Source organism: Motacilla alba, chromosome Z, assembly GCF_015832195.1.
Source record: "Motacilla alba alba isolate MOTALB_02 chromosome Z, Motacilla_alba_V1.0_pri, whole genome shotgun sequence".
NCBI lineage: Eukaryota > Metazoa > Chordata > Aves > Passeriformes > Motacillidae > Motacilla > Motacilla alba.
In genome coordinates this window covers 70,503,585-70,519,570 of record NC_052046.1, presented here as the reverse complement: position 1 = coordinate 70,519,570, position 15,986 = coordinate 70,503,585, and the positions used below count along the sequence as shown (strand labels likewise).

At 44.9% G+C, this 15,986-nt stretch overlaps 1 protein-coding gene and 1 long non-coding RNA gene across 4 annotated transcripts in view; one reads left to right on the top strand and one right to left on the bottom strand.

Moving 5' to 3' along the window:
• Positions 1-4,463: 4,463 nt before the first annotated feature.
• On the bottom strand, positions 4,464-9,423 carry LOC119695910. 3 transcript variants are annotated; one of them, XR_005255440.1, is made up of 4 exons: positions 9,304-9,423; positions 8,114-8,261; positions 6,200-6,422; positions 4,464-5,033 (listed from the first exon to the last, which is right to left on the bottom strand). It is a non-coding gene; the product is annotated as an uncharacterized LOC119695910 (long non-coding RNA). The 3 variants fall into 3 exon arrangements; XR_005255439.1 differs by lacking the exon at positions 9,304-9,423 and adding an exon at positions 8,820-9,134; XR_005255438.1 differs by lacking the exon at positions 9,304-9,423 and having other exon boundaries at positions 8,114-9,134.
• Positions 9,325-15,986, top strand: part of PCSK1 (proprotein convertase subtilisin/kexin type 1) — a 28,229-nt gene continuing 21,567 nt past the window's right edge. The window contains exons 1-3 of the mRNA XM_038125166.1: positions 9,325-9,703; positions 11,213-11,317; positions 14,675-14,785. Of these exons, the coding sequence (XP_037981094.1) occupies positions 9,341-9,703; positions 11,213-11,317; positions 14,675-14,785 (579 nt within the window). The 5' untranslated portion in view covers positions 9,325-9,340. The remainder of the gene's footprint in view (positions 9,704-11,212; positions 11,318-14,674; positions 14,786-15,986) is intronic.

The window sequence follows — 15,986 nt, the reverse complement described above, 5'->3', positions numbered from 1 at the left end:
ATTCCCCAGAAAGGACATTTTTGCCTGTGGCTAGACACCATCATCTTGGAAGATGCTTAATGTTTTCAGCTGTCACTGGAATTAATTTTAGCTTGTTGGGAGCTGAATTTTCTTTGCTTACATGGTTGGCTTTGTTTGTCCTGCAAGGTTCTCCCCAACCCTGTGGCTCTGTGCTCTGCCTGAATTGTCTTTTCCTAGAGGAAAGGATGACGGATTGCTCTTTCCTGGACCCAACAGTGGCAGCTGGGAAAATCCCAGCATGTCTTTTCTATGCAGGAGGAATACATTTCTGTGATTGTTTGGCATAAGAAAGGTGATTTGGGGAATGCTTTTTTGAGACTTTTTGATACACCTTCTTCTTTTGTGGCTTTCCTCAAATGCAGGATGAGATTAAAACATCCAGTGTCACATGAAGCTGCTATTTTTTTTAAAGGAAATATTTCTTCAGATAATTGGCAGATACTGAGTGGAATGTAACATTAAAACAACAACAACAACAACAAACCAAACAAACAAAACAACCAACCAAAACAACCAAGCAAAAAAACCCAACAAAAAACAACCAAACCCAAAGAGATTGGTTCAGGTTACAGAGTAAATTCAGAAATGTCAATACATGTGTCTAGGGGTAGTTTTCCTGCCTGTTTAAAGCATGCAGCACCTCCTTTTGAACCCCACCAGCACTGTTCACTGCTTCTTGGACAGCTCCTGGTTCTGCTTTGCTTGAGGGGGATTTCAGCCCTTTCATGTGGCAGCACAGGATGCTGAGACACTACAGGTGAGGAAAGGGTCTCGTGTCCCCTCTTGGCTCCCCTGCCTTTCATTGCCAATGTTATAAATCCTGAATTTCAACAGGCACATTACCTTTGAGATAATTTATAGATGTTGATGACGCATGGTAGTGGGCTGACCCCAGCCAGCATCCAAGTGTCCACCCTGCCTTTCACTCATTCCCTTTCGCTGGGGGATGGGGAGGAAAAAACGCAAAGGGAGGCAAAAAGAGTCATGGGTTAGATAATGGAGTTTATTAAGCAACACAAAAGCTGCCCATGTAAGCAAAGCAAAATAAAGGATTCATTCAGTACATCCCACTGGCAGGCAGATGTCCAGCTGCTTCCTGAGAAGCAGAGCCTCAGCTTGGTTAATGGCCACTTGCAAAGACAAATGCCATAATCACCAACATCCCCTCTTCTTCCTCCTCCTTTCCCTGAGCTTTCATGCTGAGCCTGAACTCATATGGCACGGGATAGCCCCAAGGTCAGCTTGAATATCTCCACGTGACCTCCTAACTTCCACCCCACTCCCAGACTGCTTGCTTTGGGAATGGGTGGAGGAAAGAGAGAGGAAACCTCAGTGTGGGGTGAGCAGCACAGCTGGCAGCAACACATCACACACGGCGCTGTGTGAGGAAAGTGACCTCCATCCCAGCCAGATGGAAGCTAAAAAACCTTCTCCTTCACCCCTTCCACCCTCCATTTCTGACTCTACCTCCTCCCACCCAAGCAATGTGAGGCAATGAGGAATGAGGACTGTCATCAGCTCGTAACATTCCCTCTGACACTCCTTTCTCCTCACACTTCCTTTCTGCTCCAGCACAGGCCCTTTCCCTGGGCTGCAGCCCCCCAGATAAGCCCATGCTGGAGTGGGTCCTCTCCATGACCTACTGACCGAGAATGAGCCCCTGCACAGGCGCCTCTCCCCACACCCAAATATTCCCCACACCAAAATATTCCCCACACCAGAACAAAAGTATTGCCATCACAACACCAATAAAAGTGGCCAATTTACAAACATGATAAAACTCTGGTGCTGGGCCCCTCACAACATTGCAACAATAAAATATTCCCCACAATTATTCCACTCCTCTGGCTGTTTCCAGTCCAAGTTTGGTTCACTAACTCTCCCAACTGCTTGTCTTTATCTTAAATCCCTGACCAGGTCCTTTCTATTCCTAACTGGAGGGAAAAAGCAGATCCTTCTTCTTGTTATTCCTACTGCCTGGGAGGAGGGCATGAGAAAGTGAGATGGTGAAGCCACCTCTACACTGAAAAGCCAGGAGCAAAAATTGCAAAGGAAGACAGATGCTCAGAAGTGGTTCCTTCTTCTGCACTTACTGATGGCATGAGCCCCTGCCTCATCCATGCTCCTCTAACAGTGCAGAATTCTGGGAAAGACACAGCCAAATCCCAACAGGGTGGTGAGGAGACTTCTCGGAAGACCTCTTGGATTCAGAAATCTCCCTGAGATCAGCAGGGCCAGGGCAGCTCCATTTGCTGTGGCACAGGAAACTTAATCACAGGATCATGTATTTCAGCCCATGAAGTGGGAAGCACAGGTTTTCCTTCTTATCTTTGCTTCTCACAAACCTACCCTTATTTTCAAGCAGTAATAAATTATTGTCAATTAAATTGAATTAGTTAAATGAAATTAATTTCCCCCAAGTCGTATCTGTTTAGCCTGCAACAGTAATTGGCAAGTAGCGATCTCCCTGTCCTTATCTCAACCATGAGCTGATGCTGTTGCTTATTTCTTTCCCACCACCTTTTGGAGAAGGATGAGGGAGAAAGCAGCAGGGTGGAGGCCTGGCAGGCAGTCCTGGCCATCCCATCACACATATGAAAATGTTTAATAACTTTGTACCACCAGCACTTAATACTCTTTTTATTTAGAGTGACACCTTGGGGTTTTTGTAATTTTGGGCTCATATTTCCTGTGGTGCAGAAGGTTTTTGAAAACTCCTCTAGGCATTACCCTGGGGAAAGGATTCAGCAATAGAACACATGCAGGGCCCAGCACAGCAAGATCCAGGCATCTTTAATGAGATGAGCATGTACATGATGTAAGAGAAACATACTTGGCACTCCTTTCTGGGTTTAGGAAAAGTCTCTGATGAGGAGAGAGTGGAGACCCAGGGAACCTGGAGGTCCTGGATAAGCCTTCTATGGGACAGAGTTAGACAGAGGGGTGCATGACCATGCACTGTGGAAAACCTCTGAATTTGCTGCTGCGTCTTTTAAGCATTTTCTAAAATGCATACCCTACCCTTAAAAACTGTGTTTGCTTTGGCTGCCACTGGTAAAAATACTTCCAACCACATGCATGACACTCAAACAGAAGGACTGGTTTTGTGTCTTTATCAGCTTTGGACGGGGCTGAGTGATTTACTTTGAAATACCATTGCTTTATCAATGGCCTCAAAGAATATTTAAAGAAATATTTTCCAACTGTTTGGGCTACTGGTACCTCAGTAGCCCAAACTCTTGCACCTTTGAAGCCATATTGTAATAATGTGATGGAAAGCAGGACTTGAGTTATTAGAGAAAGGTAAACGGGCAGCTCTTGAAAGCATCCAAAAGCATCCAAAATCATGATGTGTGGCCAAGTGTCACCTGGCAGGGCAGGTTGTGTAGCACCCTATGTAGACATTTGAGATACTGCCCCAAGGAGCAGCAAAACCCAGGCACAGGCCTGGTTTATCTGCAGCCTGATGCTGTCTTGGCCAAACCAACATGGGGATGTTTTAATTTTCGTATGAGGATGGTTAGACTTACTCCTTTTTGGCATAATACAAGCCAAAGTTAAGTCCTTTAAGCAGTGAAATGATGACGAATGAAATTTTATGCTCTATGAAGAAATTAGACCAGTTTTAAGCAAGTTTAGGGATGTAGGTGAGTGGTGGGCTTGGCAGCGCTTTGCTGAACTTAAGGGTCTTTTCCAATGTTGGTCATCCTGTTCTGTTCTGTGATTCTTTTCTCTTACCTGTGTATATTATAGACCCAGTACTGGCTTTGGTAAGGAGCACTATCAATTTCATTTCTCCCAGTTTTCCTCAACAAGACCACCCTTTCCTCAACAAGAAAGCTTTCCTGAAGTTTTAACCTAAATTCATCATTTTTTGTCTTCTTTTTAACCACTCATTACTTAAAAAAAAAAAAAAAAAAGAAAAAGAGAGAAAGGGACAAGATGTTTTTTAAATGCAGGTTTTTATATAGCTCTGAAAGGGGTTTAATCTGTTTTTCCATGTATTTTTTCTCTTCCCTCATGTATTCATGCTCTTTGTTCTTTCCGGTCCTTTCTGTTTCATCCTACTTGAAATGGAACATGAGGAGGAAGAACACAGCATAAGAGCCATTTAAAATAATTAATCAATGTACTTAGACTTCTAAAAATATTCATACAAAACCACCCCCTTAAAAAATAAACATGTAACTAAAACAGTAATTTTGAATTCTCAGAAATGTTTTCAACAAGGCTAAATATTAATTAAATCAACAACAGATTTATGAATACATTCATCCTTCTATAGGGATTTATTGAAGAGCTTGCAAGTGAGTACAATAAAATCATTACCATAAATAAAATATTATTACAAATGTAACCTGAGTATGAAGAAATTTAAAACATCACATTTCCAGATACAGGTGATAAAATGTTTCCTTTAAATATTTCTTTTCTTCGTTCACTTCTTCTATGAGGATTAAAAAAAAAAAAAAAAAAAAACACCAAAATACAAACCCCAATAATACCTCTTTCTATTGCCATCAGTAAGACACTTGAGTTGGACTTTGTCCTTACCAAATAGAGAGATTATCACCATTTCCCCGCGGGCATCCACCTCTCCTACAGTCCCACCTCTGCATTTTCCCAGGGCTTTTTGCTTGGGTTGGCTTCAGCAAACAGAGCCATCCAGGTGGCCACAAACGGGTGGTTGTGCCCCAACTGCTTCCTGCTGGCCCCGGGTGGCTCCTGGTGTCATTAGGGCCCCTGTTTAACCACGTGTACGGCCAGGAGGGCATGTTTGTGTTTCATTTGTACAGACACGATTAGCTCCTTCTCAGGGCTTGTCTGCTGTAAAACTGGAAATGTGTCATGCGCTATTACCCAAGCAAATGTAATGCCCCCAGAATAAATATGCCCCGTGAGCTTGCAGGCTGTAATTGATGGAAAAACAGGTGTTCCCCCTTATCCTCTGTGATTGCCAGCACATATGGCCTCTTTTATGCCGTCCTCCAATTGCTTTGTAATGCTGGCTCCTGCAGAAAAAGAAATAGTGTTACTGTAAAAGAGTGGGTTTCAAGAGTGTTCTTCGGTCCACAGCCAAATTAAATACAAGCAGCACAGCCCTTTTTAGTATTTAACTAATTAAACTGCAGCAGCCACCACAAGCACTTCAGGCATCAAACTGCATTTCCAGCTACTCTTGTTTTAAAATGTGGTACTCTGACTTTGCAAATTAAAGCTACATATAACACAAATTCCCATTTGAATGGTGTTAACATCCTCAATTTGGACCCTTCAAATAGAAACAGTAAAACAGTATCAACTCCTGGTTGGTTTTATACCTTACAGGCGGAAGTTTTGTATTGAAAAAAACATTTAGCTCCCAACAGCTGTGTAAGACCTACTGGCCTTGTGGTGTTAAAACCAGGAAGATTTTTGGAATGGGGCGCAGGCAGAAATGTCAATGGTTCCTTTATATAACAGGTTTTTGACAAGATTTTTTTTCTCCCGGGTGAATGCACTTGCAGGAGAAATAAAAGAAGAAGGGTGGCTGAACAGCTGGAGGGCCACCCTAAAGAGGTGAAGGCTGGTGATACCCAGCAGCCAAAATAATTAGTCTAGGACTGGGCTGAATGTTGATCCCCGTGCTTTGATCAGTTCCCCCTAACATGTGTCTCTGTCTCTGCATCATTCTTCCTGTCACAGCAAGGCTTGCAGTGGACAGGAGAAGTCTCTGCTTTGGTTGTCTGTGGTGGTAGAAGATTCCCAGAGTCAAGACCTGGTCTTATCTCTCTCTGTCAACCCATCAGTGTGTGCAGGGCCTCAGTAACATGTTCAGGATATGCTCCTCCTGCTCCCTAAACACACCTCTTTTGGTTTCTCACGGAGAGGGTTTATTGTTTACCCATCAAGAACTACCAGTATTTTAACCCAAATTCAGCTTACACATTGAAAGCAAACTCTGTGGGTAGACAAAATGTGCTTGGCTTGATCTTACAAAATCAAATGGTTTGATCAAGATGTGACATCAGAGATGAATCTTCTGTCTGGCTTTTACATTGTCACTGATCTAAAGGAAAATGTCATTACACAATACCTTTCTTCATTCAAAATATACTTGCAACAAAACAAGATGATAAAACAGTGGCACCCTCCTGAACCCTTTTGAATTTTCTGCAGATAAACATAGTGCTCTTACCTGCCTTTGGTTTTCCTTATGTCCTGCTCCTGTTTATCTCTGCTTTTTCCCTAATTGCCTCAGCAAGAAGACAGTTGTTGCTCTGCTACAAGGTGCACAAAGAAGAAGAGAAGAAGAAGAAGAAATGCGTATTTCTCACTTTATCCCTTCCTGGGGTACTTTCATTTCTGTGACAGCTTTCTCAATTCACGGCTTGCAGAGTTTCATGCCTATGCTTCCCACCCTGTAACAGATAAATTTCACAGAGCTCTGGCCACTATTCAGAGGTGCTGAAGCTCCTGAACTCCTCCAGCCTTCCCCACTGCACTGTTCTGACTGGAGGGATGGGTTTGTTGGACATCGGTGGGGACGTGGTGAAGCCGCAGGGTGCCAGCTGCTCAGAGTGATGCCCACACCAGGAACAGATGTCTGGAGAGATGCCATGGCAGCCAGCAGAGAGCTGGGCTCAAGATTGTGGACTTGAACTTTGAATAAGGATTACTAGGTTTAAATCAGTTGTGTCTACTAACAAGCAAGGAAATAGGATGCTGTGTGAAAGTACCTGGCTTTTCAAAACCAGCCTGTCTCCCTTTTTCATGAGCAAGTCTTTGAAGGATCGGAAATGTGGGTAGAAAAACACAGCTACAACCTCAAATATTTGCATGCCTTTTGACAATAAGGGAGAAAAACCCACTCAAGGTAAACTCCTGGTCCTTGTAACTTAGTATTTCATCTTCAGTGTTACATGATGTATTGGTGGATATCTCACCTTTGTGCAAGGAATATTTTGCACTAGGTCTACAAGGGTATATTTCTGCTTAGGGAATGTAAGGATTCCCACTGAAAAAAAAAAAACCAAACCTCTGCCCCAGGTCCTTATTGGGATGTGGATCCCCTGGAAGCAGGTCTATCTTGAATTCCATGTTAAACTGAAGTTATAAAGAAGAAATAATATTTTCATAACCAGCTTTGTTTCAGATCTTACACTCGGGTAGGATACCACTGGGTGCAGTAGGGACTAAATAAATATTTCACTGATAAACAGCAAGCCTAAATTGTTTATGAAGCATAAAACAATTATCTTTGACTCCACCTGATGCTGCTGAGCAAGCTGTTCCTATTTATTGTGCTATTATTAGATGGGAATTTAGTGCATTGGACAGCATCTTTCCTGAATGGATGACATAACCAAGTCCATGTAGCACAGACTCATTCTCCAGCACAATTCAGAACTCTGAACACAGCCCATCATCCAGCATGGAAAGATTTCTTAAAAACCAAACACATGTGAATGAATTTATCATTTAGAAAAGAGCGCCTAGACTTTCAAAACACTCCTGTGGATGTAGATGTTCTGACTACTACTTAAAGACTTGAGGATATAAATTGTCATTATACCTACATACGACTCTGGTTTCATTTCTGTATGGAGATAATACTTCTGCAGAGTCTCTTAACACAAAATGCAGCAAAAAAGCCATGCCAGCTTGCAGTGCCAGTGATGAGAAATGAGAGGTAAAAAGCAGTTTGTGTTTGAGTAGAACACTGGTGGTAACATACAGGAAAAACCCACATGGAATCAGAAATTGCTTGGTGAGGTGGCCACATTTAAATAAAGCCTCAGAAACAATTCTAAAAATGGAACAGAGGGACCTTTAAGGCATCTGTCCAGGAAAGCGAAGAAAAGAAATTTTTGGCAGTGAACACTGAGAAAATCATGCAGAGAATAAAATAAATTAAAATGAACAGGAACCACGTGCCCTGGTTGCTGCCTCGGCTTTGGTGAACCTTGACCTGTTGTTACACCGTGTTGAAGGAAGCAAACGTGGGTGAGCAACAGGGTGGCGTTCCAGTGTCATTTTATCAGTGTTCTATTGTTTATCAATGGTTATTGATATTCTTTTGGCATTTCTAGTATACTTACTACACACTCACCCTTTCCCCCTCTCGTGGATCCATTCATATTCCTGTTATTTGAGGCTCCTACCCTTATGGCTGGCAGAGCAGTGGCAGTGATTACAGTCCCCTGATCCCTGCGGGTCCATGGAGATGCCCAGAACCATATCCACTCTCATGGTGATGCCTGGGAATGAGATGTCAGACATGGAAACAATGATATTTTAAAATAGTTTCCTCTCCTAATTGTTTCAGATTTATGTTTTGGTTATTTTCCCATTTTAGAAGCCAGTAAAGAGCAAGGCAGGCATATCTGTCACTCCATAATAAATGGAAGGAAGCACAGTATTGGAGCACGGATCTAAAACCAGCTTGCTAAAATTTACAGTTAAAAAGTTGAAAGAATCAAGAAATGAAATAGAGTGCACCATAAAGTGAAGATGCTAAAAGGTTCCGTTTCAGAGGCAAAGGGCATTTAGAGTCAGGAAAGTTTTAGAAGCATTTTCTACCACGCGAAAAGACAATGAAAAGGCAGAGGGAATGTTAAATAAAACTGAAGGGGCTTGGGAAATGCAGATGCAAAATGAAAATGTGTAAATAAGTGTTTAACAAATGAAAGTAATTGCTGAGAAATACTGCGTGCAGTCCACTGGATGTGATTATTAGAATAAAAATTGAAATTATTTTTAAACGAGAAATTGTACGAAATTAATAACAGTATTTGAGGATAAATATATTTGCCCACCATCACCAGGCTGGGCAGGGTGCCCATTAGCGCGGCACGTCTGTGGTGTGTCAGAGGTGTCGGGGGACAATGCGCTGCAATCGTGCCGTGCCGCCCGATGGGTCCCGGCTTGGAAGCCAAATTGAACAAAAAATGCTAAATTCACATCGCTCTGCCCTCGCACCGAGGCGAGCGGGGACGCGGGCTGGGGGCAGAAAACCCACCCGCGACGGGATGGGTGCGAGGGGAGGGCGAGGTCCGCGCTCCTGCCTCCCCTCGGCCCGGGCTCGGTGTGACCCATCGCCTCCAAGAACGGGAACGATCGCGCACCGGCCCCGACCCGGCCCCCCGACCCCCGGGGACCAGACCCCGCATCCCCCGTCCCGCCGAGCCGCTGCCACCCCCGCCACCCCCCTCCCCGTCCCCGTCCCCCGGGGCCCGCCGGGCTTCGCCCCCGCGCCCCCGCCTCCATCCCGTTCGCTTCCGCGCCCCCCCCGGGAATCACCCCCCCGGCTCGGGGGCCAGGTACACTTGACGTCAGGATGGCTGTCGTCGTTTTGACGTGTAAACACTCATTTCCATTCCGGCTCCGGAGGGTCTGTGAGCCTCGGGCAGCCGCGCCGGCAGGCAGGCAGGGCTCCGCTCCGCGCTATCGCGTAGCAACGCGGCGCCGCATCCCGCCCGCATCCCGCCCGCCCGCATCCCTCCCGCGTCCCGCGGCCATGGCCGGGCGGCGCTGGGCCGGCCGGTGCGCGGCCCTGGCCGTGCTCCTGGCAGCCTGGTCCCTGCCCCGAGGAGGCTGCGCCGGGCGGCTCTTCCTCAACGAGTGGGCAGCGGAGATCCCGGCCGGCCCCGACGCTGCCAGAGCCATCGCGGACGAGCTGGACTACGACCTGGTGGGGCAGGTACGGGCAGGGCGAGGGGACAGCCGCCGCCGCCGGGCATCCCGCAACCGGGCCCCTTTCCCATCCCTCGAGGCTCCTTCCCTCCCCTCTCCCTCAAACTTGTGCCCGGCTGCCGCCCGCGGGGCTCCGGGGAGTTCAAAGCTCCCGGTCCCCCACCGCAGCTTCCCAGGCTCCGGGTCCGCCCCTGGCGCCTGGCCAGGGACGGCTCTCTCTGAGGACGGGAGACTCGGGGCGACTCGGCTCTTCCTCAGGGGACCGGGCGGGGACCCCCGGCTCTCCTTGACGGGAGAGGGCAGGGCGCTCCCGTTCTCCACGGCGGGACTGGGCAGGGTCGGGCGGGACTGGGCAGGGTCAGGCGGGAGGTCCGGCTCTCCCTGGAGGGGTCCGGGCAGGGTAGCTGGCTCTCCATGAGGAGACCGGACAGAGTCAGGCAGGGCACCCCGCTCTTCTGAGGACACCGGCAGGGCACCCCGCTGTGCCACAGGGGACCGGGCAGGGTGCCCGGCTCTCCCCCGGCAGTTCGGGCAGGAGCAGGAGGGCGCGGGCGGTGTCGGCTGCGACCCCGCGCCGCCTCCACCCCGCCGGCTCCATCGCCATCGCGGGGCTCCTCTCCAGCCATCCCTCGGGCGCTTTTTTGGGATGCCGTGACGTCAGCGTTGTCAGGGATGAGTAACCGCCGTGAGGGAGCAGCTTCGTCTCACCTCCCGGCGAGGGTCCTGTGCCGGGCACGGCGTCCCCCAGCGCTGGGACCCTGCTGTCCCTGGCCCGGCCCCGTGGTCGGGGTCGCGGTCAGCCCCCTTCCGTGCTCCCGGTGCTGTCCGCGGGCAGCCCCCTCTGGCCGCCTGCCCAGCCCCGCTTTAGGGCACGGTCGTGTTCAATGCACTCCCAAATCCGTAGGTGTGATCCCACCTGTATGGGTTTGGTCCTCCTGCCCTTGTAGCCGGGTACATTTGCCCCCACAGCCATCAAAGAGCTCGTCCTTAGGAGAGTGGGGTATTCAAAGTCAGCGGGGTGCTCCTGGCTTGCCCGGGGGCTGGCTGGCTGCTGAGCAAGTGAAAATGCTCCTACAGTGGGTGCCTGTACAACCCAGCCCTGCAGTGAGGTGTCTGAAGCCATGCAAAGCTTTTCACACCTGTCCAGCTGAAACCCAGGAAAAGCAGATAAAACCGGTGAGCGACCTGCCCACCGAAATGTGGCCTTGCCAAGGTGAGTCCATGAGCGTAGTGGTCATTAGTGCAAGAGCTGTGTAACTTGAGTCCCGTAGTAGTAATGACTGCGTTTGAGTGGCCCAAATGAAATTACTCCCCCAGCTTCTTCCAGCAGCACACAGGCTGAGAGAAGCACTTGTCACAGGAAGAGTGCTTCCTTGTTTGGATTAAAATATCTACAGGCTAGTTTCTCACTCTTTTGTCTTTAAGGCAGCGTGAATTCTTTCAGGTTTTGATTGTTGGTACTTGCTCACAGTGGGGAAATACTTCCTAATAATTAAAGCACGCCTGTGTCTTACAGATTGGATCACTGAAAAACCACTACTTATTCAGACATAAGAGTCACCCAAGACGGTCCCGGAGAAGTGCTATTCATATCACTAAGAGACTTTCTGATGATGAGCGGGTAAGTGTTAAATTTATTCTTTTTTATTTATTTATTTTTTTATTCTGTCTCCTTACCGCTAGCTTTGTAAAGAGGTCACAGGCAGGCCTTCCTCATTTTGCAAGTCTAACATATTCAGTCATCCATACTCGTGCTGAATAATACTTAACTATTCTGTCATTCACAGGCAGAGTCTGACCCTCCCTTACCACATATTTTACAAGAGCTTTCCAAATTAAGATTTAAGATGTGCAGCACCGGAATTTCAGATGTTGATGTGCCACTGAAGAAAATGTGAACAGGGAACCAAGGGGCTGGATTCAAAGTGAAAATCCATAGATGCACTAAGTTTAATTAGGCCACGTCTGTGCAATTACCATCTGAATTAGGTTTGATTTAAAGTGACTGAATATTAAGTAAAAAAAAAGAAGCAGGGATAAAGGGCTGATGTTCTGCTGGATTGGCTTCTACAACAAGCTAAAATCCCTCCTCAAAAGATCCATCACACATTCTAGACTTGCAGTCTTTTGTTACAATGATCTGCCACTGCAATCAGAGAACAGGCAAACTGGAGAGGGGTCTAAGGTACAGCCCACTGGTGAGGCAGACCCCTCATTTGTCCAGCTTTATTTCAGAGAGGAGCATTTCTGTTTCTAACCATAATGAAAAACTGAGGCGCATGGAAAATTTAAAGAGCAGACCAGAAAGCTGTCAGCCTCTCTTACAAACTATTTTCTGGGAAATGTCACAACAACAACATTTGATTTTAAGATCAGCATTGTTGCAACAATCATTGTGACAATATGAGCTGTCCAAACCATGAAGTAACCTAGTTGTCAAAACCAACAAATTATCATATAAGGACAAATCACTTCAGAATGAGTAATCTTCTATCTAAAGGTTTTAGATGCAAATGTCAACTAGGAGGAAATATTCTGTGCGGCAAGACAGGGTGTTTGTTTTGCCTGTTTTGTTTCAAAAGTGTACAATCTCATCTATTTCCTTGCAAACAGGAACTGGTCTAACAGTTAAAGTTGAAATAATCCTAATTTGGGGAGGTATAAACCTGCAGATTCAGTCTAAACTAGTTCCAATTTATGCCTAGGTAAATGACAACATGTCCTATGTCATTGTAGTACAGTGCCCAGGATCAGAGTTTTGGGTACAGTCTCTCTCTTTTTGGGGCTTACTGCACCAAATGAATCTGTTACACAGGGAAGAATGAGAGTGTTCAATGCATCACATTCTAAAACTGTAGCAGAATGGAAGGGATTGTATCATATTGCTACCAGATTATTGCATCCTTGCATTCTTAGATTCAAGCTGCTGCAGGTGATTTGCTAAATTTACTCCAATTTCCATTTTATTTACCATCCTGTATGCAAATTAATTCCATGAATAAATGAGATGTAATTATGCATTATGTAAGTGTATAAACACAAAGCAGTCATGTAATGCTGTGTAGTTACACAGAGACCTTTGCTCTGAAGAGCTGCTCTTGTTCAGCAGCAGCCTACTTAAAAAGATTTAGATTCAACCTTTAAAAAGAGAGAGAAAAGGGAATCCTGTTTTTGTTTGTATAACGCCTTCATGAATTTTACGGTATGTTAAGTGTGAAAGTTGTGGTAAAACTTGGCTCTAATATGAATATTTATCTGCTTCCTATAGTGTTTGTTGCAAAACAGATAAAGGCTGTGAATACATTGAAGGGATATAATTATCTGGTTACCTAACTTCTTCTAGTATTTGCACTAGTTTCTGAATCTACTTTCTTGCAAGTAGATTTGAATTGAGATTTTTTTTTTTTTACTGCTTTATGTATTAGTGATTGGAGATTTGGCGTGGGCCCTTCAGCTCTTGCTGGAGATGGGTGGTTGGAAGCTCACCCAGCTGCTGAGTGACAAACATTTTGCTTGTTTGCCTGACATATGTGCTTGGGAGTTTCAGCGCATTTCCCTTCAGTGCACTTGCTCACAGTGAAAAGAAATAACAAGCATGGAAGTTGTCAACTGCTAATTACTACTGGGTGGTGAAGAGGTCAAGCTTTGCTGTGGGCAGGGAAGAGAGATAGAGGTAATTGCTCCAACATGTGCACAAGTATGTATGGCCTGAGATATCAATAGAGCAGTTTAAAATACCTAAGCTTGCATGGGTATATTCATCTTCTATGACCAAGGTTTGTAGGGGGTTTAGGATTAAGTATATAGCAAAGAGAATCATAAACATGCCTAATGCAGGTACCATTTTAAGGGATTTATGTTCTTGTAGTGAATTTTCATTAGGCTTTCATTAGAAAAATGCATTTTAATCAAATCTTACTTTTTAATCATAACTTCTGAGTCATTATTATCTCATATATGGTGATAGATGTCAGGATCATAAAGCTGCTCAATCACAGTGAATAAAAGGAACAGAATCTATTCAGAGCTTGAAAGTAAAAAATTAGATCCAAGGCACTCTCCATGTGAGGCTTGTCACAGGATCTTGGCAATCTTGCTGAACCTGAGTTTGCTTTGCCTGCTTGGAATTTGGGGTGAAAAGGTCCAACCGTATCTGCGTCAGAGTCACCATGCAAGGACCAACTAATAATGTTTTATTCCCTTTCCAAAAAGAGCACACAGCAGCACAGAAAGAGGCATCGCCATCAGGATTTCATCTGAACTGGGTTCAGTAATGCACTCAAGGGTGATACACATTCAAAATACAACCTAGTGCCTTAGAGACTGCTGTGCCTGTGCACAAAGGCTGTGCAGCTCATTTGATGCTTTATCAAAGTATGCTGAAGCATTTTGGCTTTCGGTTGCCTTAAGTGGAATTATGCCGGTGATGAAGTTAGTTCAATATTCATAGCTTGCTAATTGACCACTCTTCAAAACACCACTAGGAAGGAGACTTGGAGGTCCAGCTGGTCTGTGAGTAACAGCATCATTATGATTGCTAGACTAAAGCCAGAGATAATCTTTCTTCTTTCCTTTTCACTCCTAATAGAGAGTGAATAAATGATACATAGGAGAAAGAAGCAGACCAGGCTGTGGTTTTCCTTGTTTCAGTAAGCACCATTGCTTAGATGACCTTCCAGCCATACAGCACAGTTTTATTTGATGTAAAAACCTGCCTTGTGTCACCCACAGGAGTTCTTTGTTAAGTTGTACTTAATGATTTTCTGGGAATTGATTCTACAGTATTGTGATTTCACCAAGTTCTCTTCCCTAAACCTCACTGTGCTACAGTTTAAATAATCCTCTTCTCTGTACTGAATGTTGCTCATTTTGCTTTAGGCACCAAAATCTCTCTTTGTGACAAAATCCCTTTTACTCCAGGTTAGGAAAGTCCCAAATTGAAGAGGTTCACTTATCATGCTTTTACAAATTATTGTAGGTGTCATGGGCAGAGCAGCAGTATGAAAAAAAGCGAACTAAGCGTGCCGCCGTGAGAGACTCAGCAGAAAGCCTTTTCAACGACCCTATGTGGAATCAGCAGTGGTATCTGGTAAGAATTTGTTGCCCTGTGGAACTGGGGAAGGCGGTTGTGCCACCAGCTGCATTATTTTACCAGTATCAGAGCGATTGCACCAAGGGGAATAAATGAAGGGTCCCTTTCGTTAGTGTATGCTGTAAAAAGGAGTGACCTCTGTAAATAACATTTTCAGGCAAGCTTCCCTCTTCTGTGGAATGTCACTTCTACAAAGACTCTAGATGCTAATCCAGCTGTTATTTAGTATGGGAGAGAGGGATGACATCACAAATTGTTCACAGTTAAAAACCACTTTAATGATAATTTTAAAATATTTGTGGTTTTTTTTTTTTTGTGCAAGTCCATTACCATATCTGAAGCTGGCCATCTATTTCTTTATTAAAATTGGTAGTGCAGAGTACATAGACCAGATGAAAACAAAAGCATCTGCATGCATGTGACATGCACCCTCAGCCACATGGACTAGGATTCATGTATCAGAGGGCCTCTAAAGCTCACTCACATGCTTAAAACCTCAGGGAAAAAAAATTTCCTGAGCTTCACAGTTTCTGTCTGCATGTGTCAACTGAGAAATACAGTTGAAAGTTTAGATTTTACATGGTTTCTTTCAAAAGCCTGTGTTTCCATTGTGCATCTGGATGTACCTTCAGTCTAGGATTCATTGCTTTCACTCAGAATAGGGATGCGATTAAAGGTGAGTATAAAAAATCAGAAAGAAAGGTCAAGCACAAATGGGGCCTGAGTGGCTGGAAATACTTTTTCTCAGTTCATCTTAGAGAAATCATACCAAACTTTAGACTGCTTTCCTTTTTTTGAGCTAGGGAAGATGAATTATAAACCACATAGCATAAAGTATTTCCATGAAGATTCCTGCAGATTTCTTTTGAACAGAAAAAATATTGTTTTCTGTTAGAATGTAGCTTTTCTTTGATCCAGAATGTCTATTTGCCACCTTGCCTGTATCCAAAAAAGCAGGACATTTCCAAGATGTCTATATTAGACAAATACACATACACACAGATGATTCATAAAAGCAGTCAGGGGAAAAAAAAACTGGCAATGTTCTGCTCTCCAGGAGATTTACTTCCTTTCCCCCCTATTTATGGTTTTCACTACTTTTCCCTCTAGTTTTCACAGATGAGAAGCAAAAACAAAATGCTTAGTCTTCTTTGCAATGAACATCGAATTTTTCTGATTAAATGCATAAAAGTGTTAG